The 27,431-nt window shown below is 42.0% G+C and overlaps 1 protein-coding gene across 2 annotated transcripts in view; it reads right to left on the bottom strand.

The window, feature by feature from the left end:
* Positions 1-27,431, bottom strand: part of myo16 (myosin XVI) — a 94,804-nt gene that overhangs the window by 21,394 nt on the left and 45,979 nt on the right. For both annotated transcript variants that reach the window (XM_085374594.1, XM_085374595.1), the window contains exons 13-27: positions 26,729-26,856; positions 24,256-24,361; positions 23,037-23,154; positions 22,429-22,576; positions 22,064-22,181; positions 18,816-18,933; positions 18,056-18,127; positions 16,678-16,819; positions 16,007-16,079; positions 10,618-10,770; positions 9,997-10,197; positions 8,481-8,556; positions 5,847-6,043; positions 4,801-4,881; positions 3,646-3,851 (exon numbers count right to left, since the gene is read on the bottom strand). In XM_085374594.1, coding sequence (XP_085230720.1) covers positions 3,646-3,851; positions 4,801-4,881; positions 5,847-6,043; positions 8,481-8,556; positions 9,997-10,197; positions 10,618-10,770; positions 16,007-16,079; positions 16,678-16,819; positions 18,056-18,127; positions 18,816-18,933; positions 22,064-22,181; positions 22,429-22,576; positions 23,037-23,154; positions 24,256-24,361; positions 26,729-26,856 — 1,937 coding nt within the window. The remainder of the gene's footprint in view (positions 1-3,645; positions 3,852-4,800; positions 4,882-5,846; positions 6,044-8,480; positions 8,557-9,996; positions 10,198-10,617; positions 10,771-16,006; positions 16,080-16,677; positions 16,820-18,055; positions 18,128-18,815; positions 18,934-22,063; positions 22,182-22,428; positions 22,577-23,036; positions 23,155-24,255; positions 24,362-26,728; positions 26,857-27,431) is intronic.

Consider the following 27,431-nt stretch of genomic DNA (forward strand, 5'->3'; position numbering starts at 1 on the left):
GCATAGAGGTGGTGACCCAAGTGACTCAAGTAAGTGACGCCCTGTCTTAAAATGGTCTAATTCTGAGTTCCTAATGGAAAGTGTATCTGGAAAAAACAAAACATTTTATAGTCAGAAAAGTCATGTGTTAAATACAAAGCACAACAACAGCTGCAGTATGTGTACTACAATGTTATTGTAGCATGTAGTAATGCTATTGAAGCCCTTGATAATCATTAGTAATGCATTTTTCATATCTACCAAAAGCATTTAATTCAGTAGATCACATCATTTTATTAGAAAAACAATTCTCAGTCAGTTTAGATGAACAGTCCCTTAAATGCTTTCATTGTTGTCTTTCTGACAGATCTCAGGAGACTCCAGTGGTTTTCAGTTCAAGTCCACTTGCCATCTGGACAGGTGTCCCACAAAGATCTATTCTTAAACCCCTTTAATTTACCCTCCGCCACCCAAAACTGTAATGTACATTTTTATGCAGATGATACTATTTTATATGCTGCTTGTCATTCCATTCATTGCCATTACAAATCTACATTTTGCTTTTTTTTTTATAATTTCAGAAATGTCCTATTGTGGAGGTAAGCATCAACGACACAGCTCTCAGTTCTCACTCCTTCTTTATTCGTCTCCAACATCAACTGCTCATATCGCGCCACAAAACACAGGAATACACTTCCTATACACTGGGTGTGAGTGGAGCCCTCTAGTGGTCCACCACACTATCATACATGAACTTGATTTAAATTCTGATAAAACTAGGAACTCTGTGGAACACCTATCAAAAAATTAAGGATAAATATTTTATTTACACACAACAAGATCGACAGAACCCTAAGAGCCTTCATCTGAAAGTTAATGGGGATGTGGCGAACAACACTAGAGGCCAACTTTAAGCCAAATGAACAACCATCAAGTGCAGGATTTACCAAGGAGATGCTCTGTCCCCACTGCTGTTCTGCTACAAGACTGGCTATGGATACTGACTACAGAATTGAGGAATCATTTGGCGCCTCCTCTACATGGAGTAGAGTAAACGAAACATTGATTCACTGATCCAAACCACTAGAATCTACAGTAATGACGTTGCAATGTCATTTGAACTGGAGAAGTGTAGTCAGATGGTGAATAAAAAGGGAAGGTAGTCAGAACGGAGGGAACTGCAATACCAGAAGGCAACATTGCAGACAGTGAGGAAAGTTACAAGTATCTGGGAATCCCACAGGCAAATGGGAATCATGAAGATGTTGTTAGGAAAGCTGCAAATACTAAATAACTGCAGAAATTAAGCTGAATGGGAAGAACAAGATCTGGAGAATCAACACCTATGTACTGCCAGTTGTCAGATACCCTGTTGAGATCAGGTGGCCAAGGGAGAAGATAGAAGCCACTAACATCAAGACAAGGAAGCCTTACCATGCGTGGAGGGTTTCATTCCAAGGCCAGCACCCTGAGACTGTCCACTAAGCGTGGTAGAGGACTAGTGAGTGTCAAATCCACTATCCAGAAAAAAACAGCAAAGATCCATGAGTACATCAGGAAGATGGCCACAAAAGATAGTGTGCTTAGTGAATACCTCAGGTAGCAGAAACCCGATAAAGAAGAGGAGCAAGAAGAGTTACCATAATGGAAGGACAGGGCCCTGCACAGCATGAACCACTTGCTGATAGAAATGGCTGATATCAAGAAATCTCGCCAATGGCTGGACAAAACTGGACTGAAAGATAGCAGAAAGGCACTAATCATGGCAGCAGAGGAGCAAGCTCCAAGCCCAAGATCCATGGAGGCTGGGGTCTACCATACCAGGCAAGACCCCACCCGGGTGCAGGCTGTTATGCAGGTACAGGCTGTTATATGCTGGGCTGTGCCTGAGACAATCCAGAGAGAGATAGCGCAACAGGAAACAATAAAACCAATGTTGTTTGAAATTCCCAAGGTCAAAATACAAGATCATTGTAAAATTCTGAAGCCTCATGTTTCTGTGTATCATACAAAACCAACAAACCTATTTCCTGATTTCATTAAAACACTTTGAGGGAATATATTTATCTAAGTGTTCCTATCACTATTTGAAAACTGTGATGGATTCATGTGTACAGTAAAATCTACAAACGTCAATCATGTGGACAATATGTGATGTCTGACTCACTGCTTTCATTTTTCTTGTTTCAAAATCCATTTAGCGGTTAAGTGTTTTTTCTAGTCCACTAGAAAACCACTAAACCCACCAACCAAACTGAGCTGAATGTAGTGAAAGTGCAAAAGTGCATGTTTGTTTTTTCTTTCTAACTGCTCAGTGTGCGGTGTGCAGATAATTGAAGAACTTGCAACATGTGTAACAAAAAACTGGCATAGCTGAATTTGTTAAGTAATGTGTTAAGATTACAGCATTACAGAGAAATTGAATGTGATTACAGTAGTGAGTTACATTGAATAGAAAACCAAACATTAAGAGGCACAGCCATTCCTTTTCTTTAACTTCTCATAATTATGTTTTGACAACTTCAAGAATGTTGCTTCAAACTCATTAGCAGTGAAAATACTGAACAGGTTTTTGATTCATCCACTCTTTCAATTGAGGTTAAGGAAGTGAGGAGCTGGTTTGCACAAGTTTGTATGTATGAATATGTGTAGATGTGTGTGTGTAGGTGGTGGGTAGGAGGATTGTGTGTGTGTCCAGGGGGGGTGATGTTTACAGCAAAGTAGTGGAAACTTTTGAGGGGGGTCATGTGACCAGCTTTGTCGTCTCTCATTATCTGCCAAGAATGTTCATGTTAATCCCTTTATCCTCAAAAAGAGAGAGAGAGAAGCTAAGAGAACAGAGGATGAGAGAGAGAGAGGGAAAGGGAAACGGGGTGGGGAGGTGGTTGGACTTAGAGGTAAATCCTCTCAGTATTTTACTGGTTCTCAGAATCAGAAGACAGGAAAAACTGAGACAATTAACTGAAGCTGAGGAAGTGAGACATAGAAATGGAGGAGAAACGGAATGTCAAAATCACATTGTTTTCTCTGTTTCTCAAAAAAAGAACAATGAGTAACACATGAAGGCAAAGCATTTTTTTAAAAAAGGGGTAGTAGCAGATAGTAAGGTCAGGTGATGTGGAGTAACTGTCAAAAATAACCGTCAAGTGCAGGACAAAATGACCTTACGTACAATTGGTTAATGCCTGTGTGTCACGCTGACATGGGAAATGTCTGTGGTACTCATTAGCAGCAATGGTCTCCCATTATACCTAAAAAAAGACATTCTGGGTCACGCTGCACTCGTAACAATAAGAGTCGCAGTGACTTTTCAATTCAAATATGTCGGTCTGCCTGTGAACTCGCAGTACTGTAGGGTATATGCCCATGCATTCATTAGCAGTCATTTGCTCTGAATCTTTAAGTCTACTTTCACCTGCTGGATGTGTAACAGATAAAGGGAAGTTTCGCAGTGACCTGCTGGGAATGGTTCGGTATAACTGAGATGAGTCAGAGAGACAAAGAAGCAGTGCAATATGTCAAATTTAAGACCTTTCCCTAAAAGTAGCATCTGAGAGCTAAGAAAGATGTGGTCATAAAGTGGATCAGCATACGGAGACAAAACAGTAAATTAAGAGGAGAAGTTTCGATAGTTACAGCACTCTTATCCGCTGCTATAACACTGACCTGCTGAGGAAGCCTGGAAAGGACAGGCGCACGGGGTAACCATAACGGATCATGCGCACCATCTCAAGCACCCCGATGTACTGCAGCTGGGTAGACACATGGAAGCTGTCAAAATTGTCTGGCTGACAACTAGAGTTGGGTCGCACACACTCCACGAAGTGGGGAGTGCAGGCCTGCAGTTTGCTAACCAACTCTGACAGTGTGTTCTGGAAGAGAAAGAAAACACAGAGGAGATGCATTCAATTGCACATTTTTAGCGAGTCGATCACAATAGCCTCGTGGCTGTTTTTACATGTAAAGTAATTTAGAGAGGAAGGAAGGATTGTCTGACTTCATTTGATGTTTGACGTGTGTGCTGTACAAACTGGAGCAAAATTACAATGTGCTTGTGACAAAGTGGTGTGATTTTGGGGTGTGTTTTTGCCTCTGGAGAAAACAAAAGCACAAAGAGCTCTTTGCTCTGTCTACGGGTGTGTGAGGGAGAACGCGAGAAAGAGCTTTTCTTCAATCCCTGAATTCAAAGATGCTCCATTCAAGGTCACATAGACCCATAAACACTTACATCTGTGTTTTTGCCATTCGTCAAACTAACGTCAGTCTATGCACTGCATACCCTTAGGTTTCAGTGCTCAATACCTCACCCCTCATCTTTGGATGCCACTAGCAGCATTCACATAATTGTCTTCCCTCCAAACATGCGTATGCACACACTCAAATACGTGCCCACAGAACACAGTGGTTTTTGTTCATTGTTCATTCATTCATGTGGAGGGCTTCATGTTTGGCTTGGTACAGCATCATTCTTCAGCCCACTCTCTCCTTCCCTGCCATTCCCAGAGGGACTCGTTGACCACAAGTCCACAAGTCCGATTGTGCAATACACTGGTTTCATTCAAACCAAAGGTACTGCTTCTCTCAACCACATTTTAGGCTTCTTGCGTCACCACCAAGAAGCCGCTCTCCCCTGCTCTCCTCTAACTGAAAATTTGTGCTTCTTTATATAGTTGTGAAATCACAGCACCCAATTCTAAACTTAGTTTTGCATTGTTGCAAATGCACAGTAATTCACAAGATTGACATAAATTCCTTTGCTTATTCCTGTAAAATTTCATTCGCTTGCAACTGGAAGAATTATGTAACGGGACGAGATCATACCCTTAGCTGGACTGCCACTGTGGTGGGTCCACAACGCTCTAGTCGCTGGAGGAAGGAGCTGGAGCCCTTTTTCTTCAAGATCTGGAAGCAGGAAGCGATAATACAGGAACTTATTAGACAGATGAACCTCTTGAAGGGGCCATTGATGAATACGGAACATTATCATCACATATCATCAAATTTGTGCAGCCTTAATAAAACCATGTTGATATCTTTGATAATTGGTGTGGTTCTTGCAATCAGATTAAATATGTAGCATATTTAGAATTCAGACACAGTTATGATTTGTCATATGTAAGAAGAGGTTCAGTGCTTCACTGTTATATTTACAGGCTTATACACCGAGCAGCAAAACAATATTGCCTAGTGTTACCGTATAAGGCTGCTGGGACAGATCAGTGAGGTTAAAGGGGCCTTGTATAAGCCTTTGCTCTAGATGGCTAATGAGCCACAGAAACAGCAGACAGGGCCTCCTGAAGGTTATACAACCAGCAATCACATATGTGCACCACTACACTGTACTTTCAAAACATTGAAACAAATAAAATAAAGAGGGAAAAACAGCTGAACGAAGAGACTTGGGACACTATCGTTTTCAGGTGTGCTTTTTCGTGTTTTGAGAAAAATGTATAAGCACACTAATGCCCCCAGTTCATGTGCACGTGCATACATTCTTGCGGAGCTTTTATCTCTTGCAGGGCTGCACAAACAAATCTAATTCCCAGATGTTTATATATAGCAGTGTGGTGGGAAGAAGCCTAGATTAGCCTTTTCTTTTTTTGTTCCTGAAAAATACCACCCCAGTTTTTCCATCGATTGATTTTAGTGGTCACTTTACAGCAGAGCTTTCTGGGTAAACATGTCACCAAGTCCTATTTTCTAATATGCAGTTGAAATGGGAGTGGCCATGTAATATTTTAGTTTACTTAAATCTAGTGGTCACGCACTAAAAATACTATAAAGGTGAATTGATGTCAGTGTATTGGCTCAAGTGTAGGGTGTAGCCACAGTAGTGGACTCATCCTACTGTGTGCAAGGTACCGTACCTTAATAAGATCATGGTACCTCCGGGGCTGTTGGGGGATTGAGCTGGCACTGACAAGGGAGACTGATGGTATCCTGTGGAGCAACAAGGCAGCTTTAGGCCCCCTCAGCCCTATGCAGCTCCGGGCTGCTGGCACCAAGGAACCAGTCTGAGTCAGCTTGGACTGGAAGAGCTGCTGCAGCAACACACTCTCACTGGCTGCCGGGCACAAAGCACATACATGCAGAGAGGGAGGAAAACATAAGGGTAAGAGAAGCAATAGCATTGGTTGAAAAAGTGGGTGGAAGCGAATATGGAGAGGTGAGAAAGAAAGAAAGATAGAAAAATGAACAAGGACAGAGAGAAATATCAGTGGAGGAGTGTAAGCAGGGAGGACGCATAAAATCAATCTGCATGTAAACAACAATCAGTTAGGCAACAAGAGGGGGTGGACCATGTCACTCTATAACACGTGGAGCGGTTCGCAACAACAATGAGCTCATTCAGAAAGCCAAACAACATGTGTGTGAACGTGGGTGTGTGGCTCTAATCTGAAAGGCTGAGAAAGACACAGAAAAAAAGGAAAGAGAGAGCGAAGGAGAGGTGGTAAAGGATGGTGGCAGTTAAGCAAATAAAAAACAAGACTTCTTTCAGGACTTAAATACTAAAAGCTCCGAGCTAATTGCCTTTTTATTCATGGCAATCACTTCGATCATCTGAATAATCCATGTAGCTTTGTCTCGATCAATAATCTATTTTGAAAGAAAAATCTGGAAACAGTTTTTTGTTCTTAACTAAAGGTTTTTTTCACTCATTTTAAAGAAAAATATAAATCAGAGCAGTTGGTGACACAAAACAGACACCAGGATTGCTTTTTTTTTTGTTTCATTTTTGGTATAAAATGAAAGACAATGACACAATTACTAACCAATGACGATGATTATATTCAAATGTATCATTTTTTATAAACAGCTCAAACGCTATATTAAAAAAAATATGCAGGGGTGTTTAGTTTTATCACATTTATGGACACATCATCAAGGGTTGGGTAGATTAACAGGAGCTGTCTAGATAGACTTCATTCACTTGGCAGTTTGCACTTAAATCTCTACTCTTGTTTTTTATTGGCTCTCTTGTTTGAATTTAAACTGCCTCTTGTCTGCCAAAGAAATCAGTGCACTTTGCTCGAAGTGACCTGAGTCTGCCATGACTGCCGCAGGAGCAGATGATCATGTTGTAGCACAAGAACACCGGCAGTGCATAAAATTCATTCTTTTCTTTCTGAAAGTAAACCATAACTCTAGTGCTGCTGTAAAGTATAAAGATTGTTAACCACTTTGACTTTTATACTTTGAAAAACTAATTAAAATAACTTTTTTAAATGTTAACAGCGTAACTAGCAATTTATAGCCTATTACATTTCATGAGTAACCTTTTTCAACACTGCTGTGCTCCTGTTTTCCAAACCGTGGTATAGTGCATGTAAAATTACAAGAACAAGAGCTGTTGCCCCCACTAAGAGGGGCTAAACCCTTAAGTGAGTGCTTCTGTGAAGAGCAAACAAAGGTTAAGTGAATAGCTAGCCAGAAACATGAAACAGTATACTGCAAAATGTCTGAGCATCCTGCAGAATTATAAACAAGGGAAGATAATAATAAAGAGTCTTTGTGTGCAAACACTCGCATGGACACAGACCCTAAATTAGCTTAATCAACTTACCATCTTTGTAATGAAATCTCATAAGACATATCTGCGAAATGGAACGGTTCGAACATTAAACATGTATCCAAATTATGTAACTTTTTTTTTAAATACCCAATTCAATTTTAAGAACAAAATTATATGTAAAAAGTCATAATTTCCACCTTTAAAATGCTGTTACAAACATTATCTTATTCTTTCAGTTGGTGTTTTGTTTGAAAAATGGAGATAAGCTACATGGATTCAGAATACTGAACTACACTACGAACATTTTGGGCACACTGTTTTGGTTTTGAGTCAAAGAGCAATAAGAACAACAAACATAAAGAGCTCTCTACAGCAACAGTGAGAAAAACAAGGAATAAATCTTGCATTTTTTTCAGGTAACCTGATTATAAAAACATTCAGGGCATTATTTTTAGATCATCTTCACCCTATATCCACAGCCTACAATTTCATGTAATAATGCACATAGCAGACACTTTGGTCCTTTTAACTTCAAGCCCTAAACAAGAAGTGACGAGGGGATGCCACCTAAAAGAAAAAAACCACATTGTTTATGTCTCGGTGTGGATGAAAGGCAGCGATGCATCGACCTGTCAGACGGAGGGATAACAGCCAAGTCTGAGAGACGAGCTAGCCTTTAGAAGATTAGCCTCATCATGGAAATTATAGCAATTAGGCTTCTGGACACGAGGCTAGCCTGGCAGTCACACAGCGAGTCCCTGTGTCCTGCTAACCACAACACCTCACATCTGGCACTTTCTATAGACAATATACACACAGACGGTGCTGTCTGCTGCACAGGGGATGAAACGCACATATAAAAACACAACCACATTTGGACAACGAGTGGTTTTGTGTGCTGTTTGTTTACACAAGAGTGCGTCTTTGTAATGAAGCGCGTGCTGACACCACAATGTGCACGCATGTCTGTTATTCATTGGGTACTTACACTTAATCGTAAACAGGAGATTCTGAGGAAGAGAGTCCTTGTTTTTTGTGAGCGATCCCGTGAGGTTGTATGAAATCTGGCAGAAAAAAAACAAATAAATACAAATCAAGAAATATATACTAGTATAAAAAAAATATTCCATTATATTTATTCTATCAGTTCATATCTCGCAAATGTGCTATGAACCACAGATACAGATGCAATACAAACAGGCCCAGTAACTGGCTGGTCCTTTAGTGGTCGCCATAGTGGATCATCTGCCTCAATATCGCCCTTTCTCTAGCATTCTCCTTCTGTCGGGCCAATCCTCCTTTATTGCATCCATGAACCTTCTGTGTGGTCCAATATAACCACCTGCAAATGTCCAAACCATCTCAGCCTTGCCTCAATAAGTTCTATCGATGTACTCATTTCTAAGATTCACCGTTTCCAGCTTGGCCTCCTGTCTTTTTTTCAGTGCCACCATCTCCATGATGAGAACTGAGCTGGTCTTGCTACCAACCTAACCTTTTACTCTTGTTGCCATCTTTATGTCACAAATCTGACACTCATCTCAATCAACTCCATCCTACCTGCGCTATCTTCATTAGCTCTCTTGTGCACTGGCTGTTGCTTTGGATGGTTGACCCCAGGTATTTAAACTCCTCACTACCTCTCTCCTTGCTTGCTCACTGTCACACCTGCTTCATTAACACATGTGTTCTGCTTTGCTTCTATTGACTTCCATTCCTCTTCTCTCCAGAGCATACTTTCACCTTTAGTCTCTCTTCCATCTGCTCCCAACTCTCATCACAGATCACAATGTTGTCTGCAAACATCGCAGTCCACACTCCCGCGTGACCTCATCTGTCCATCACAAACAACACAGGGCTCAGTGCCGACCCCTGGTGTAATCCCACCCCCATCTTAAACCCATCTGTCACTACTACTGCACACCATACCACTTTACCGCTGTCCTCATACATGTCCTGCACCTCCCTCACATACTTCTTGTGCCACTCCAGACTTTCTCATGCAGTACTATAGTTTCTCACTTGGCACTCTTTCACATGCTTTCACTAGATTCACAAATTCATTCTGCATACGTCTCCATCAACACTCTCAAAGCAAACATCACATTTATAGTTTTCTTTCTTGGCATGAAGCCATACTGCTGCTCACTGATCATCATCTCTCGTCTTCACCTAGCTTCAGCAACTCTTTCCTATGTCTTGGTATGAGTCATCACCTCTTTCCCTCTGTAAATTCTGCACATCACCCTTATGCTTGAAAACTGACACCAGTACATTTCTCTTCTCACACACATCTTCCTCAGGCATCCTCTCACTCTCAATCTCCTCACACTGTATAAAACAATGTGCTCAAAAAGACATCCTAGACATCGCCACACCTCCACAAGTATGTCATCTGGACTAACTGCGTTTCTAACATTCATGCTCTTTATAGCTGGCCTCACTTCATCCTCATTAATCCTTTGCAAAATCTACTGAAATAAAATTGCCATACACACACAGACCTGTCCTGCATAGTGGCTGACAATAAAGGCTGGGCCTTGGTCTTTCGGTGGGGGGTTCCCATTGCCATCCTTGGTAGTGAGAGACAGCCCATGAATTTGGTTGGAGTCCAACTGGGCAGAGAGCCTTTTGTACAAGGTCTGCTCTAATGGCCGCAGGCTCTGGCTCTCCTCATCTAACACGCACAACAGCCCCTGGGGCTTCTAGAGGAGGAACAAACAGATGTTCACATTATCATTTATTTAGGAGATATTTACAAGCACTAAGCAATAACAGTAATCCATATTTTGTGACACTTCCAGAGAGCCACTTTTTTTTTTTTCGTGTGACATGAAGGAGATTCAGTGATATTATTTGATTTAGAGATTTCTCGCACCAATTACAACAGAGGCAGACAGTTGGCTTAGAGGGGCATTAGCAGTTATGTTTATATAGACTTTTTGAACATGTTATGTTTTTGCCTTTTGTCTCAATTAAAACGTCAAGACTTTAACTGTGTACATTAGAAAACTGAATAATTGTGATTCCAAAAGTTAGGTTGGGAAAGTGTGGTTGGGATTGTTGCATTACATAATGTCAGATCAAACTGGACTGGACTGGTCCAAACTAGAAGCATACAGTACCTGAAAAAAGAAGTCCAGAATGGCTGGGTGGTTTCTGGGAGAGCGTGCGTTCTCCATGGCGATGCCCTCCTGCAGACACTCAGCCTGCTCCTGCTGGAATAGCACCTCAGAGACGTACTGCCTCAGCCGCTCATTGGTCATGTTCACACACAGCTGGAATGCACAGAGCGCACACACACCAGCATGTAAACACTCTTCAGCACGCATGGCTGACGTTCATCAGAGAGATGCTGCTGAATGCTTATGTTTAAAGAACAAAAATGTTCACAATGCTGGACACAATCGGCTGTCGGGGGCATAAATGAGCTGACTTCTCTTGTAACAGTGGACCAGTAAACTATTACAAATGTCTGACACCTTGGTGTAGACTAGGGTTTAATGCCAGGAAATGGGATTCCTGGGAAATCCTAGCAAGATTATTTCCCCAGTTCCTGGGAAATGTAAAGACAGAGAAAAAATTAACTTGAGTGCTGTTTATTAAAAAATGTAGCCTGTTAATGAATACAAAGCATTTGGGGTCAATAGCACATGTTCCAACTTCTGAGTTGACACTGTGGGATTGCATTTCCACGGTAACACATTTTGTATGGTGTGGCCTTGTTTATGCACACATCCAGAAGAAGGAAAAAAGTGAGTGCAAAATGAACAAATGTGACTAAAATAAATGATGCCTGTTGTTGCAAGTTCATTTTTGCTTTAATCGGGGAAACTCAGAATCTATTTTAATTATGATTGGTCCATCTGATTTATATATTATAGTTATATTTTGGTAACACCACTATACATTAATTGTCTATTTTGCCTTAATAATAAGCAGAAAAACACGTAGAAAATGTCATTGTGAACACATGCATGCCCGATTCTCCGTGGTGTATTAGAGCTGCTTTAAATGATCAGAGTTTAGCTGAAGTTATTAAAAAGAAACATGTTTAATTCCCAGGATTCCTGGGAAAACTGAAGATGAATTTTCCCAGGAATCCCAGAAAATAAAAACACTTTGCAGTTTATTGTAAACACATGACAAAAAAGATTGAAAGAGATTGTGAAACATCTATAAACATCTATAAAACATGTGTAACACTAATTATATGCAGGTCTTGGTTGACCTTACTGAGCACGATTATGATGCGACTGTATTCCTGAACAATGCAACTGTCATATCGAACAGAAGCACTGCAGATGCAAATCATCTGTGCCCTATTGATGGCTACTGTTAATAGGAGCACTAGAGTAACCAGAGACATATCCATAGCATCGTAAATTCAATAACAAATGCAGTTAAAGTCCGAGCAGCACTCACTGCCACAGCCGCAATTTCAATAAGTACAGACCACTCAAAGGCACTCAGGGCCAGCTACATACTGTCATAGCTTGCCCTTTTAATAGGAGTAATGAGAAGCAGGATAGAGTGGTCAACCTGCAGTGCAAAGTGTCACATCAACTCTCCTTTCTATAGTTTCTCTGGGTTGGCAGTGTACTATAACTGGACTAGTCCAAGGCAGAAACTGCTCCAATACAGCAGAAGTAAAATATCACAATAATTATAGGATATTAGGATAAAATCTGATTTGCTGAATGCATGGTAATCATTAACTAACAGGCGTAATATATTTTTCATAGTGCAGGCGGTCCCATCTTCAGTCTATTCTTTTACTCCAAGCTAGTTTAGTCCATTAACAGCTTAGCCCCAGCAGGTGGTTGATTGAGTTAGCTCATTAGCAAAGTGTTGAGCAGGTACAACACATCCCTGCAAACACAGTTCTAATTAACAAGTTCTAATGACCCCGATCCTTGTGCGCGTGTGGAGCGTGCTCGGGTACGCTGCTGCATATGCGTGCACATGTGTGTACAAACATGTCAGAGCTTGTTTGTCACTGAAGTGCCACGTCTACTGTACGAGGTCATTGTGTTTATCCGGAAGTTGCCCCTCCTCTTCCCTCTTCTGTGGGTTTAGTGTCTGATGAAAGAAAGCATGCAGTGCCAGACACAGTAGTTTTTCCTCTCGCTTTTTTTTTTTTTTTTTAGATTTTCTTATCCTGTTACTTTCTTTTCTCTTCTGGCACTTTCTATGACTTAAATAGAAAAGGTGAAATAATCTCTCACCTCCATTTGGACTGGAAAAAAATCCAGATGGGCTAGGCCACTGTTATCTTAGTGACAGACACACACACTCATACAAAGCAAATACAAACAGACACTCTCTTAATGAAAGCTGTGAAAAACTAGTAGCTCCACAGGGAGGAAGTGTGAGCTTTCAGTAGCAGGAATAAGCACTTAGCCTCTTGAGCACTATGAATTACACTCTGAGGCTCCGGATATACACACACACACACACACACACACACACACACACACACACACACACACACACACACACACAGAAACTTGTCTTGTCTGTCTGATCCCTGCTGATCTTACAACTGAGTAGTCTATTAACAGTGCATGCCTGATGAGAACATGGCAGATTTACAGCCTATAGCAGGTGAGCTGTATACAGCGGCACATGTTGCACTTCACAATCTATAGAACCAAAGATGGCAGACATGCTGAGCAGCCTGTGGATGCAAATGTATGTATATATACAAACATGTATTCCAAAACTTCCTTGCCACAGCAGGTAGCTCCATGTGTTTCATTTGGCTGAATTTTAAACCGGAGAGTTCGTCCGTTAGTCGAACCTCGGATACAGGAGGAACAATGCGGTTTTCGTCCTGGTCGCGGAACACTGGACCAGCTCTTTATCCTCTCCAGGATACTTGAGGGTGCATGGGAGTTTGCCCAACCAGTCTACATGTGTTTTGTGGACTTGGAGAAGGCATTCGACCGTGTCCCTCGGGGTGTCCTGTGGGAGGTGTTGCGGGAATATGGGGTGTCTGGCCCATTGCTACGGGCCATTCGATCCCTATACAACCGTTGCAAGAGCTTGGTTCGCATTGCCAGCAATAAGTCGGACTCGTTCCCGGTGGGTGATGGGCTCCGGTTCTGTTCATAATTTTTATGGACAGGATTTCTAGGCGCAGCCAAGTGGCGGAGGGCTTTCGCTTTGGTGGCCTCAGAATCTCATCTCTGATTTTTGCAGATGATGTGGTTCTGTTGGCTTCATCGGGTGAGGGCCTCCAGCTCGCACTGGAGCGGTTCGCAGTGTGAAGCAGCGGGAATGAGGATCAGCACCTCCAAATCTGAGGCCATGGTTCTCAGCCGGAAAAGGGTGGAGTGCCCACTCCGGGTCGGGGAGGAGTTCCTGCCCCAAGTGGAGGAGTTCAAGTATCTCGGGGTCTTGTTCGCGAGTGATGGGAGAAGGGAGCTGGAGATCGACAGACGGATTGGGGCTGCAGCTGCAGTAATGCGGACGCTCCACCGGTCCGTCGTGGTGAAGAGGGAGCTGAGTGTAAAAGCGAAGCTCTCAATTTACCGGCCGATCTACATCCCTACCCTCACCTATGGCCACGAGCTGTGGGTAGTGACCGAAAGAACGAGATCGCGGATACAAGCGGCAGAAATGAGCTTCCTCCTATTAGGGAAAATATTCTAAAACACTTCTTCAGTAAAGACTCAGAGAAGAGAAACACACAGAGTTCTTGCTAGCAAGGGCAGCTCCCTACTGAGAGACTCGCACTAAGAAACTGCCCCGGTCTTTATTTATACTTCAGTGTGTGTGTGTGTGTGTGTGTGTGTGTGTGTGTGTGTGTGTGTGTGTGTGTGTGTGTGTGTGTTACTGCTGATCAAAGGGTCATGAGAGCACAAAAGGTACATCCTTGGTCAGGAAAGGGGGTAGTCTCCCCCACCCTAGATAACATGGTGAGGAAGTCCAGCAGTTCATCTATATGTAAAGAAGCACTTAAACTAAAACAAATGTAACTACGTTAATCCTGCCATAAAACAATAAAACAAGGTATGAGCTCTCATGCTCCCAGACGTGGGGGTGCATTCCTGGGATGCACCCCAAGCCTGCAGCCTGTTAGAGATCACACACAATTAATTATATGCCTCTAAGTATACATGGTTGAATATTTTCTAATACAAATAACTACATGCAGTATTCTACCATATGCAAACTTATATCACTAAAAGATTATACTGACTACTAAATACAATTTTCCATTGACACCTCCGAAGGGTGGCTGGCCTCTCCCTTAGAGATAGGGTGAGAAGTTCGGCCATCCGGGAGGGGCTCAGAGTAGAGCAGCTGCTGCTCCACATCGAAAGGAGCCAGCTGAGGTGGTTCGGGCATCTGACAAGGATCCCTGGGCGCCTCCTGGGTGAGGTGTTCCAGGCATGTCCCACCGGGAGGAGGCCCCGGGGCAGACCCAGGACACGCTGGAGAGATTATATCTCTCGGCTGGCCTGGGAACGCCTTGGTATTCCCCCGGATAAGCTGGAGGAAGTGGCTGGGGAGAGGGAGGTCTGGGCCTCTTTGCTTAGGCTGCTGCCCCCGCGACCCGGCCCCGGACAAAGCGGATGAAAATGGATGGATGGATGGATGGATGGATGGATGAATTTTAAACCAGATATGTTTCCTGACACAGTCTCAAAGGGCATTTCTGAAGCAACCTTATGTTAACTACTATACTATAGGAACCACAATACATCAGATACATAGAAACATTAAAAATAAATAATATAGTGATGTCTCAAACATGAGATGCAGGACTTTAAAAACCCGGTTTTTAAAAAAGGAGTAGTTTATGTGCCAGTTTCAGGTACACCACTGTTACACACTAAGCAAATCTGCTTGTCTTCATAGATAGACTTCTTAATATTAAATATAAACTTTACTCATGAACCAAAACTAAAAGTCATGCACTTATTATTTACTAATGTTTCTGGTAGTGAGCAATAATTACACTGCCTGTTACTAATGTAGCCATATCTGGGTGCAAAAATGAAAAATAAATGGGATCAACTATTCTGGACTAAGATCAACTTGATTCAATAGCCTGTACTGGCAAGTAATGTAATGCCAAATATATAAAGTTGTATTTTATTAAAAACAGGTTTTGTATTCCTCATACACACACACACACCCACATGGTGGTTTGAGGCTGCCTATTACACTAACATGTTGCACAGAGACAGACACTGTGTCAGCCGTTGGTTCATTGGAGGACAGATGAAAATCACGCCACAGTCAGCCACAGACCTCACCACATTCATTACAATTACAGACAAAAATGCCTGGGCTAAAACAGATAAGAACTCCAAATATTTAAAAAATTTGATTAGGATCACATACAGTACCATTCAGAGATATTTCAATAGCAGAGAACGGCCACAGGGGAGGCATTTGGCTCAATTAGGCGGAATAATCACACAGCGTAAAGGGACGAGGAACATAATAGCAATGTTTTGGTTTTTTGGCTGAATTTTAAAACAGAAAGCACTGTCCCACCTGCTCAAATCCATTCTTCTGAAATTCTTCAAACCCAAATATGTCCAAGATCCCAATCTCCCAAGCAGGATCACTGGAACAAAGAAATGAATGTTACTTATTAAATAGCCACTTTTATTTTTCCTGAGTCAACATGAGAAAAGTGTTGCTTATGTCACTAATGAGACATTTGATTCTATTGTGTGTGCGCGTGTGTGTGCAATAAAATCTGAAAGGGGTGTGCCACGAATGTGTGGTTGACAAATTTATTACATTCTGTGGCTGGTGTGTAAACAAGGCAGCTCACAAACACATTCCAGAAGATCTAGTGCAGGTTATCAGAGTGTGATAAGGCTTCACAACATCAACAACACCAAGGATCCTATGTCCTTCACCTGGGTGTGTGTGAACATAAGTTGTTTTTTGTGTGTATCTGAGGCCTCCATTAAAAAAAAAAAGCCTTGGATGTGTCCTCCATCTCTAACCTGTTGTTCAATACACAGATTTTAGTCCACAAGTTTATTTAAATGTTTATCTCTGCTCTAAACTAAAGGATTACTTTACAGTATTAGTGTTAGTCACTCCAGTTTACACAAACGAGTGATTGCTTTTGGAAATCTGTCATTTCAAAGGTTTTTATTGTGGTGTGTCGCGGAAACACATCTAGACACAGACACCACACACCACTATACCTGATGGTGTCATCTTGTCCCTGAAGGTAGTCGTTGATATTGTTGACCAGATAACTGAAGAGGCGCCCGTAGATGGCTTTGGCAAGCTGGTCCCTGTACTGCTCTGACATCTCTACTGTGTGGCGCCGAGTGATCACATCACCTGCACAAAGGCACAAAATACAGTTTCCGGTATTCGACAGATGGGGTTTTTACACTTTTCTTTCTTTAAAAGGTTAAATCTCCTTAGGGCTATGAATACTACTAGTGGTGCAACGGATCACGGTTGATTCGTAATCCAAACCGATCCCACTCACGGTTCGGCACGCACGTGATCCGAAGATTCGAAAAAAAAGGAAAAAAAGTATGCGTATGGTGGCGTGGTGGGTCTGTCAAGAGATAGTTATGGCCAGTGCTAGCGGTCCAAGTGGAGGAGCAGAGGAGCTTGCGGTATTTAAGCAGCCCTTTGCTGCCCAATCCGACCAGGCTAAAACTATTACAAAAGCTGTTGGGGTGTTTAGCTGCAGACGGGAGGCCGTATCCCGCTGTGCAAAACAAGGGGTTTAAACTATGATGCTTGAGCCACGCTATGATATCTTGTTGCGCGTCCAGTTTAGTGGCAAGATCGTTCCAAGCACGTATGAGCAGGAAAAGATTTAAGTTATGGCTGAACTGTCCCAGGCATCTTCTGTTGCCCTAACTACTACAAATGGGTGGAGCTCCAGGGCAACGGAAAGCTATGTGACCGTGACCGCTCATTATATCGCAGCAGAGTGCGATATAATGAGCGGTGTATTATTGTAGGGTCTACCTTACAATATAAAGCGCCTTGAGGCGACTGTTGTTGTGATTTGGCGCTTTACAAATAAAATTGAATTGAATTGAGTGGTAGATACAAAGCCCTTTACTGCCCTATATTGTACCATAATTTTTTTTAAATCTTTTTTCTTTTTTTACTGATCCGAAAATTGATCCGATCCCTGACTTAAAACCATGATCCGATCCGAACCGTGAGATTTTTGATCACCACTAAATACTACTTATCTCTCTATGCTCTCTCTCTTGAGGGCTCCAAAGACAGTCCCAGGATAGAAGAGATATACAGATTTTTGACATATTAACAGAAAACCCTTCAAATTTGACGCCTACATAAGGGATATTCTGTAAGGGGTATTTCCCAAGCATGGTCTGGGTCCATTTATCCCTTTGGGGGAAGGACCATTGTAAAGCCATAGTAAAATTATTCTGGGTGATTATTTGATTGTGCGCTGAAGCATCATGATGAATATGGTCTCTTCAAGGATGACAATGCCCCTTATCCATATGGTACCACGGCTCACTGAAAGGTTGGATGAAAATAATGCAAATGGTGAACACGAAAAGGCTGATAAAGCAATACCTTTGAAATACTGAACATCAGAGGTGAGGGCGGTGCTTAAGTCACTGGAGGATACCTGCAATAATCCAGCAACTGTTGCAAGGAAGAAAAAGAGAGAGGGAGCAAGGAAGAGGCAGAGTAAATGACAGTGACAGGTTAAAAAAGCATCAAAATAACGCCATTAAATGTTAACCGAGCATCAGAAAGATAGGGACGATAACATCCCAGAGCCCACTGCTCTGATGATGATATCACACTGACAGCATAACAGCCTGAACTCTGCTAAAGCTCATTCCCGTTTAACTGATCGATGAAGCTGGCAGCAATTAGTCATCATTGGATTTCTGAGCAGAACCCATCAACAAGCAGCAAAAACAGGTGACAGCAACCCTTCGCTGACATCACTAGTCGTAACAATACATCTCCAAGGTAACAATGTCTCCTTCCCGATCAGGTGCTGATGTGATTTGTTTACATCAAACATGTGCTAGCTGCATAATGAGCGAATTAGACTGAGAGACAGGAAAATAAGGCTGTCCCTGATGACGGAAAAGTCTGTACATGTACATGTTGTTTTCAGTGTGGATACCAAACAGGTAACTGCCTGACCTTCAGCTATTGCTGGCAAGCTGCCAAGAAGACTACTCTAAGGGAAGATGAGGGAGGCGCTCTGACAGCAAGGTAAATAGAATGAGTTAGTGAGATCCACCCCTCCTCCATTGCCTAGTTCCACTTCCTCTAAGGGTGGAAATGTGGCCATGGTGGTGGCATAAGCACTGACCTCTCTCCAGCAGCTGCAGGTCGGAAGGGAAGGCTGTGTCAGCATCTGTCAGTGCTGTGAAACGCAGGTCCCCGATATGGAGCACAGCAGAGAGCAGCGTAAATACTGAGTCAATCTCCTAGCAGCGAAAGAGAGAGAGAGACAGGAGAAAGTTGAGAGAATATGATATTAACTATAATCTTTAACTACTAATTAAAAATGGAACTATATGAAACGGTTATCAAATCCAACCTTTTTCATAGGGACATGAGTCTTTATTCGATGTCAACTTCATGATCCTAGTGATCCTTCTAACAAGCCCATGGAGCCAAAGCCTTATTAAGTTCAGTCCTCTTTGCCCCAGACCTCCAATTAATCTCACTTCTATAATTCAGTGGCCAGGTTCGCTCATTATCTTGATCCCTGGCGGTGAAGATAGTGTGGAATAAACATGCTAGTTTTTTATTTTATTTTAATGTATGCATAAATCAACAGCTTAAAAACGCTGCCCTTAAATTAAGCGCACATCCTGTTATATCTGTGCTGTGTGTCCTCTAGCTTCAGCCCCACTTCAAACAGTTTCATGCAGCACACCACACTCATTTTAAAACACAAACAATCTCTTTTCAGATCAGCATATCATCACCAGTTAAAAAGTAATCTCTATCCTTAACGAAGCGCCTGAAAATGTGTATCACATGACCATTTATACATGTAGGCAGTTGGCGTATGATCAAATATAGAATTTGACTGGATAGCGATCTGGCAGCATAGAAAAAAAGGGTAGCAATGTCTGTCATTTTCCCTGAAGTAAGCGTTTATAATCAAGGTTGACGGCTGTGTGACAAATGAGCGAACAACACAAACTGTCAATGCACGATTGTTTCCAAAAGTTTCAACGTCTACCTGTCCAGCCTGAGGGCAATACCAACGTATTTTAGATTTAAAGCATCCACCTCTTGCTACAGTTATGAGTCACTCTCTGAATCACTCTCTGACTTTGAAAAATGCTGCTGATTGTCTGGACTGACTGGAGCAGCATGGAGATTTTGGAAATGATGCAGACACCTACATTCACTTCCAGTGTTCAGTCATTTCAGCATGCAAATCAAAGTAGAATACATTGCGTTAATTCACATGCACATGATGATAAACGGCAAGTAAAAGATGGTTATTTTACTGATGTATGATTATGGTTATGGTTAGGGTTACTGCTGGTCTCACAGCATATGGTTGTCTAACAAATATCGCTCACTTTGTGCTACACGTATGCCGATATGACAATGTATGTTGATGTGACAGAACACCGTATTGAATCACGTCACAAAACGTAAGCCAAGAAGCACTTTAATTCTGTCTGTCTCACGTGAGCGCTCCTTTAAAACTGCTCAGCTGCTACTCATGTGTTCACACGATCGTCCTCCAAAGAAATATCTGGTTTTACTTTCTCTTCTTCTTCATTAGAGTCTTATATAAGCAAGCAACGTGTGACTCCTGTTTATGCCAACAGATACTGAGTGTGCATGTATAGTCATGTATAGATATGTGTTTACAGGCATGTTAGTACACAGAGAGGTTGTTCCTGAAGCACTTGCCTTAATGGAAACCACTTTCATTTTAAAATGTTTTTATTTTAATTTAATTTAAACATATTAGAACATGTGTGGTTGTGGTTTGAAATGGAATCCTGGAGTTTTGAAATAATTTTGCTTTTTTTAATGTTTATTTTCTTTTAGCAGCAATGATAGAGCTGAGAGTATGGGTAATATTTGGGAGATATAAAAAGACTGGCCTATACGCTGTTTTCATTATCGTTGTCTCTTTTTTGCTAACACGCAAAATGCAAATAAACAGCACAAATATCAGGAAATTCAACAGTTATGATTCACAGGTCCTCCTAACTCGATTCACCCGCTTCTCTTCTCACCCTCTCTTCCTCTGTGCCCTTGAGTAGAGGACGCTTAATGGAATACCCCATTAAACCATGCACTGAATCTCTGAGAGGGGGATGTCTGAGTTTGAGGATGTGTGCTTGTGTACATGCGAATATGTCTGCGAGTGTACTCTTTCCAGGCAGGATATTGGAGCTGATATCTCTGAGATAAACAAGCATTAGTCTCTGTCTGACACTCTATACATGGAGAGACCCTTCCGCTTAGGGAGCAGAAGAAAGAGCAGGGGAGAGAAAAGGCGCTGCGGGGAGCGTTAATGACAGTTGACCTTTGGTTCTGGACTAGGAGCCATCCCCTGATGAGAGCTTAGACAGAGACCAATGGGGGGTCTATCACTTCCCCCCTACTACCCCACCCCTTCTTCTGTCCCTTGGTCCTTCGCTTATCCAGAGGACAGTAATGCCCTCTGATAATACCACTATCTATTGCTCTATCCCTCTGTCCCTTATGCCTTGTCTGTGACTGCTACTGGATTAAAAGGTGAGATGATGGTCACTCAGTGCTGATAGATGCTGACTGGAATCTAAGTATAGAACCTGATAATGGAGTGGGAGCACAGCTGGTGGTGGACAGGACGGACTGTACCAGTGATCACTGCACGCACACTGTAAGCATAAATCAATGTCTCCTCGACTATTCAATTCTATTCAATCCAGCTTTATTTATATAGCGCCAAAACACAACAACAGTCATCTCAAGGTGCTTGATACTGAGAGGCAGAGACCCCACAATAGAAAACCCCAATGACCCTCTATTAACAGGCAGTTTGCAAAGGTGGAAAGGAAAAACTTGATTTTTATAAGAAGAAACCTCTGTCAGATACAGGCTCAGGGAGGGGCAGCCATCTGCTATGACAGAATGGGGTATGCTTTCTGTAGACAGATGCTTCATGAAAATTTTCAAGAAATTTAACTGTGAATACACAAATTCTTGGTGCCCTCTTTATCCCTCAATTCATTATTTCATGCAATCAAGAGAAGCTACCTGTATCTTTGTCATTATTTAACAGGAATAACAGGATATCTGTTTGAAATATTTCACCTTCCAGATGAACCAAAGCCAGACGGTTAATTCTACTCGCAAAGTATGATAAACCGGAAGGTTCAGCCTACAGTTTTAGGTCCGCCTAAAGCCCTTGGAGTTCCATCGCCTGGTTTCAGGCAGCTGCAATCTCAGAAAAGAAAATCTGATGTAATATCTCATCAGTGACCTGTGTGACTTGTGACTTCAAGGCCTGTGACACGACAACGTTTATTTCTCCCTGCTGTCAGTAACCTTTGGCTCAACACCGTGCTGTGCAGCTGTGCAAATCAATACCTGCTTGTTGAAGCTGAGGGCTCGCAGGGCTTGTTTGACTGCCGCAAGATGTTCTCTACTCTGGGTAGAGGCTGTAGCTACTGGAGGGTTCTCCCCTGGAAGTCTTCCGCTAATATACCTGCAGTACGGATGGAAAAACACAACCTATAGTGAAGGATACTCATAAAATAAAGCTATTTTTTAATAAGTGACACATATTATCTTTATGGACAGGACACCATATATGCGTGTATTATATCAAGGCTTGTGTGAACTGTAGCTTGTGAGATCTAAATTTTCAGCAGCAACATAACCGACAGTCATTTTTAAAACGTATTAAATCATTTAGTAATATAGAACATATAAAGCCCATGACAGCCGCATACCTATGAGCCAAGACGTTGTTGAGGTAAAGTGCACTCTTCTCCTCAGCTGAAAGGCCCTCAGCCATCAAATAGAAGATTTTGAAGCTGTGTTGTTGAGCAGGCAGGTGGACTAGACGGGACTTCTCCAGCATATAGGTGTATACATGGGCTTAAACATTAAAATGTGATCATAATTCAGTAACAGGGGAGTCCAAATCACGTTTTAACAATGGCAGTTGTGAAAAATGTAAATCTGTGGCCACTACTGAAAGACCAGTCGACAGGTATCAAATAAACTGGAGTAAAAGAAAAAAAAAAGGTGATTCACATAAAAAGAAACAGACATATAGGATTTTGCTGCCCTCTGCTGGTGTGCAACTGATCTTGAAGAAAGTGGATTTAATAGTAGAGTATCTTAATCACAAATACAGTGGCTGAGAATGTGAAATTTACTCTGTTATTCTGACAATAATTTTAATATTCAAGAATAAAATGTGTGGAACAAAAATGGTAAATATTTTATTTTGTGTGAATCGAATCAGAACAGAGACATTCTGATTGAAGTTTTTTGTTTTGATCCGTGCAACAGAGTCACATCCAGCGCTATGGTTGCGTGAAATGCAGGTTACCTCTGAGTGGTGTCCTCCTCTTATCACAGTATTGGATCGTCAGCAGCTTGATAAAGCGGCTTGAGTTGCTGTTCCTCTGGGTCTTAGCGTGGCCAAAGGCTTCCAGTACACAGTTGACCTGCATTTCCCATCAATCATATGACATTATGGTCTCTCAGAATTCCTTTATTATCTATATATTTCTATTACTTAAAGCATCTCTCATACATGCCTTGCAAAAATGGAGCCCTGCTTCCACTTTCTACCACTAGATGTCAGTGTACATCCATTATTTGAGCACTCAAAACAGCATGCTACCAGAATTATAAGAGCAAGCTGACCCAGATATTAACTGCATAACGATGACTTCATCCAAACCCAGGCTACATGTTGTTACACATAGTTACATGACTGACAAACTAACTGGAAGACGGAGTGAGTGCAGCGCAGGTGCCTCACGTTTTAAACGCTTTCAACAAATCTGAACCACAGCAACTGGAAACACAACAAGAATCTGAATCCTTCACGAGGTGAAGGCTTTCGCCTTTCAGGACACTTAATTCCTGAACTTGCTAAGAAGCTTTTATGTTTCAGTAAAAAAAAAAAAAACTTCAGTCCATATATGTTTTATGTCTATCTGTCTTATCTCTTCTTTGGCGTTCTTAGCTGTAGCCTCTCCAGATTCACAAGAACATATCCTATTAAGGGCATGTGATCATTAGTGCTCTACAGTCTTTTTTTTTAACAATCCCTCTTCAGGCTGTAAGTGTTTATGATGCCATCAAACAGTTTATTAATGCGCAAATGGTTTATCTGACAAATGAAGAGCTAACAAGCAGAGAAGAAAAGACTACAGTACTGTGGTATGCTAATCCATACATTTATTATTTCCCCTGCCACAGCGACAGAGGAACAGTAGGATATATTCACACAGTTATGAGCACTGCTTCGCTGTGTGCTATGTTATTTTGGAGGAGTTTTTTTAATCACAGGGACTGCAGGAAAAAGAAGTAATAAGCACAGTGAGACATAAGCATCAGGAAAACGCACAAACATTAAGTTTGTCAGTGGATTAGTATTGCAGCATTTTGCCATTGCGAATAACAAATGATACATGAGTGCTTAGTCACACATGCAGCACATGGTCCTTAGTTATGACAGGCTGCAGGACACCCAACCCACTGACTGACTGAAGTGTAAAATAAAAGAACAGCTTGTAGACAGATAAGTCCTAACTTACATGTTTCATTCTGGGCTCCAGCATAAAGCCTTTGGTGCTGGAGCGGGCTGTCAGGTGTCTCACTATGTGCTTGCACGCCTCTGTTTTTCCAGAGCCACTCTCGCCACTATGGAAACAAAGGGAGAGACAAAAGATGCAGATTTAAAGTAATTTATATCTCTGGTGGTACATAAATTGTTTCACATGCCTTTGCCCTTACTGTTTCAAGTTCTAATGCTGCAGCATTTTATACTGCTTCAGCCTCAACTCTTCAATCTTCAGTACAATGAACATGCATTGCTGTGCTTACAAATCTATCCATCAGTCTACAGAGCCGTGAAAAAGAATTTCCCCCCTTCCTGATTTCTTTGCACATTTGTTGCACTTAAATAATAATCTGAGTGAATGCAGGTTTTAAATTTTGATTTCATTTATTAAGGGGAAAACAAGTTATCCAATTATCCCCTACACATAGTTACTGGTTTTACCACCCTTGGCAGAAAAAACTGCAATCAAGCATCTGTAATAACTATGAGTGAGTCTTTGACATCCTTGTGGATTAATATTATTACTGTTTTTCAGGGCACAAGCTGATGGCTGGACATACTCCTTCAGGGCTTTCTAGCAGAGAGCAGACTTTGTGGTTCCATCATTTACAGCAGGTCATCCAGTTCATGAAGCAGCAAAGCATCCCCAGATCATCACACTACCACCACCATGTTTGGATGATGTTCTTTTTATTAAATGCTGCTACTTTCTTACTTTCATGTCTTCCGTCCACAGAATATTTTCCAAAAATGTGAAAATATGTGAGACGAGCCTCCCATGAACTCTCCCATGGATGCCATTTTTGCCCAGTCTCTTTCTTATTGTTCATTCATGAACTCTTGACTGAGACAAGTGAGGCCTGCAGTTCTTTAGATATTGTTCTTGTTCTTTTGTGACCTCCTGGATGAGTCGTTGATGCACTCTTAGAATAATTTTGTTAGGCTGTCTACTCCTGGGAAGGTTCGCTGCTGTTTGAGCTTCTCTCCATTTGTAAATAATGGCTCTCACCGTGTTTCACTGGAGTCCCAAAGCCTTAGAAATAGCTTTGCAACTCTTTCCAGACTGATAGATGTCAATGACTGCTTCTCATCTGTCCTTGAGTTTCTTTAGATTGTGTCATTATGTGTTATTTTTTGACATCTTTTAGCCTTCTTCACTTTAGCATTTATTTAAGTGATTTCTTGATTCAAAAAGTCTGGCAGTAATTCTGGTCGAGTGACACGGGTGTATTTAAATGGGATTTTCTTTCTTTTCTTTTTTTACAACAAATGAAAACAGAAAGAGTAATGGGAGCAACTTAAACTTTGTGATACACTGCTGTATATGTGCCTTGGAAGACTAAGTGTGACTTATTAGTCATCAAATTTCTACCTATTGACGTCATCCCTTTAGGGATTCCCTCCCATTAAATTCATAATCTGTTCTTTCAATAACGTTGCTCCACTGAGTGCCCCTTTTCGCACCACTAAGGCCACAACTTATCTGGCAGTGAGGTCCTGTTTTTAATTTTCTGTTGAGTGGATATTAAGTCTGGCATAAGGTACCTCTACAGTACATGCACTGACACTCTCCGACATGCAGAGAGTTGCGACCCACATAGTAACACCAAGCAGATGGCTCGAGAAGGTCAGAAGCTTGTACTAATGACCGCAGTGTGCTGTATTACAGTTTGTCTATGTGTACGTGCGTCGCTTTATTTCCTACTAACAACCCTGCTGAGTGTTAAGTCCAACGGTCTTTTCGCTTGTCTTTTCATTTACCAGTTTTTATTAGATTTCAAGGGCATTTTGTTAGAACACTTGCCTCGGGGGATCTTGGAGACTGATTGCCAATAAATGTGTATAAGTGTGTCTGTGCTTCGGAGCGTGTGCGTGCATGTGTGTACTTCAAGAAACGAGAAGAACCACAGTGAAACAGAAAGCTTGAACAAAAGCAAAACAAGAGGAGAAATGATAAAGGAAAGGACTGAGGGGACAAAGGATGCGTGTACATGTGAACAGTGCAAAGTTACCACGGCTCCGTGTGTGTGTGGGGGTGTGCATGTTAGTGAGATGGATAGCCTATGGCGAGGGTGCATTAAGTCTCTGCCAGATTGGTTACAACTCAGCGGGAATGTCACTGGAGAGTCGGAACAGGATTTAATTGCAATCAGGGAGCTGCCTGAGTCCAGTCGAGGACAAAGAACAAGACGCCGCATTGCTCCCAGTAAACATACATCGTAGTGTGAACACTGAACAAGCCTACAGCTCAGCTCAGGCTGAGAGCTATTAACCTCTCAGGGAGTGCTAAACAGGTGCGTGGCAGAGGGGTGCATACAACCAGGTGGCCGCCTTAACTTTCACTCACTATTATTCCCGCAGTCATTCAACTTTAGGGACTTTTTATGTTACATTATCCTGAAGCAGACCATTCAGTGACTGTACAAATGAATGAGCAGCAGGTGTACCTCAAGATGAAACACTGCGGGCGTTTCTCCTGCTGCATCATGTGATAAGCTCTCTCTGCTGAGGAGAAGATGTGAGGCGGCAGAGAAGAGCAAAGGCGACCCGTGGAGCTCAGGTACAACTGACTGACCTGAGGAAGAGAAGATGTTACATAAAACGGACACAAACATGGCCTAGCTAAGAGATAAGGATTCAGTTTCACCAAAACAGAGAAACCATACTGGGTATCACCTTCTGTGTGTCACTGTAATTGTGTATCAACTTCACAAAGAAGCGGTCTTTTACCATCCTGTTTAAGTCATTAGAATCTGTAGTTTTACACTACAATAATATTTATCAAAACCAAAATGAAAAATTGAAAAAAAATCCAAGAGGGATAAATAAGAAAACTTGTCTCTGAGAGTATCTGTCCTATTAAACTGTGAGTCGACTGTAATGTCACAATGTGTGCCCTGTGCCAGTGTTAGTGGCTGTGGCAAAGGGGGATGGTTTTTGGACCACCAGACCAGAGGAGGTGACAGACGGCCAGCAGATCACACATGTTGTGACATATGTCCTTCTTACACTAGCTCCTCCCTGCCCCCTCACATCCTCTCAGCTGGGTATAGATGCCTGGAGTGAATCCAGACAGAGGCAGGAATGGGACAGCCAGAGAGGGGCTTGGCTTCATTCTGTCAGGGTAGCAGAAGATCCATGAAACCCCTC

The sequence above is a fragment of the Diplotaxodon limnothrissa genome, linkage group LG16, assembly GCF_057381915.1.
Source record: "Diplotaxodon limnothrissa isolate DT_005_m linkage group LG16, D_limnothrissa_male_GT1.1, whole genome shotgun sequence".
NCBI lineage: Eukaryota > Metazoa > Chordata > Actinopteri > Cichliformes > Cichlidae > Diplotaxodon > Diplotaxodon limnothrissa.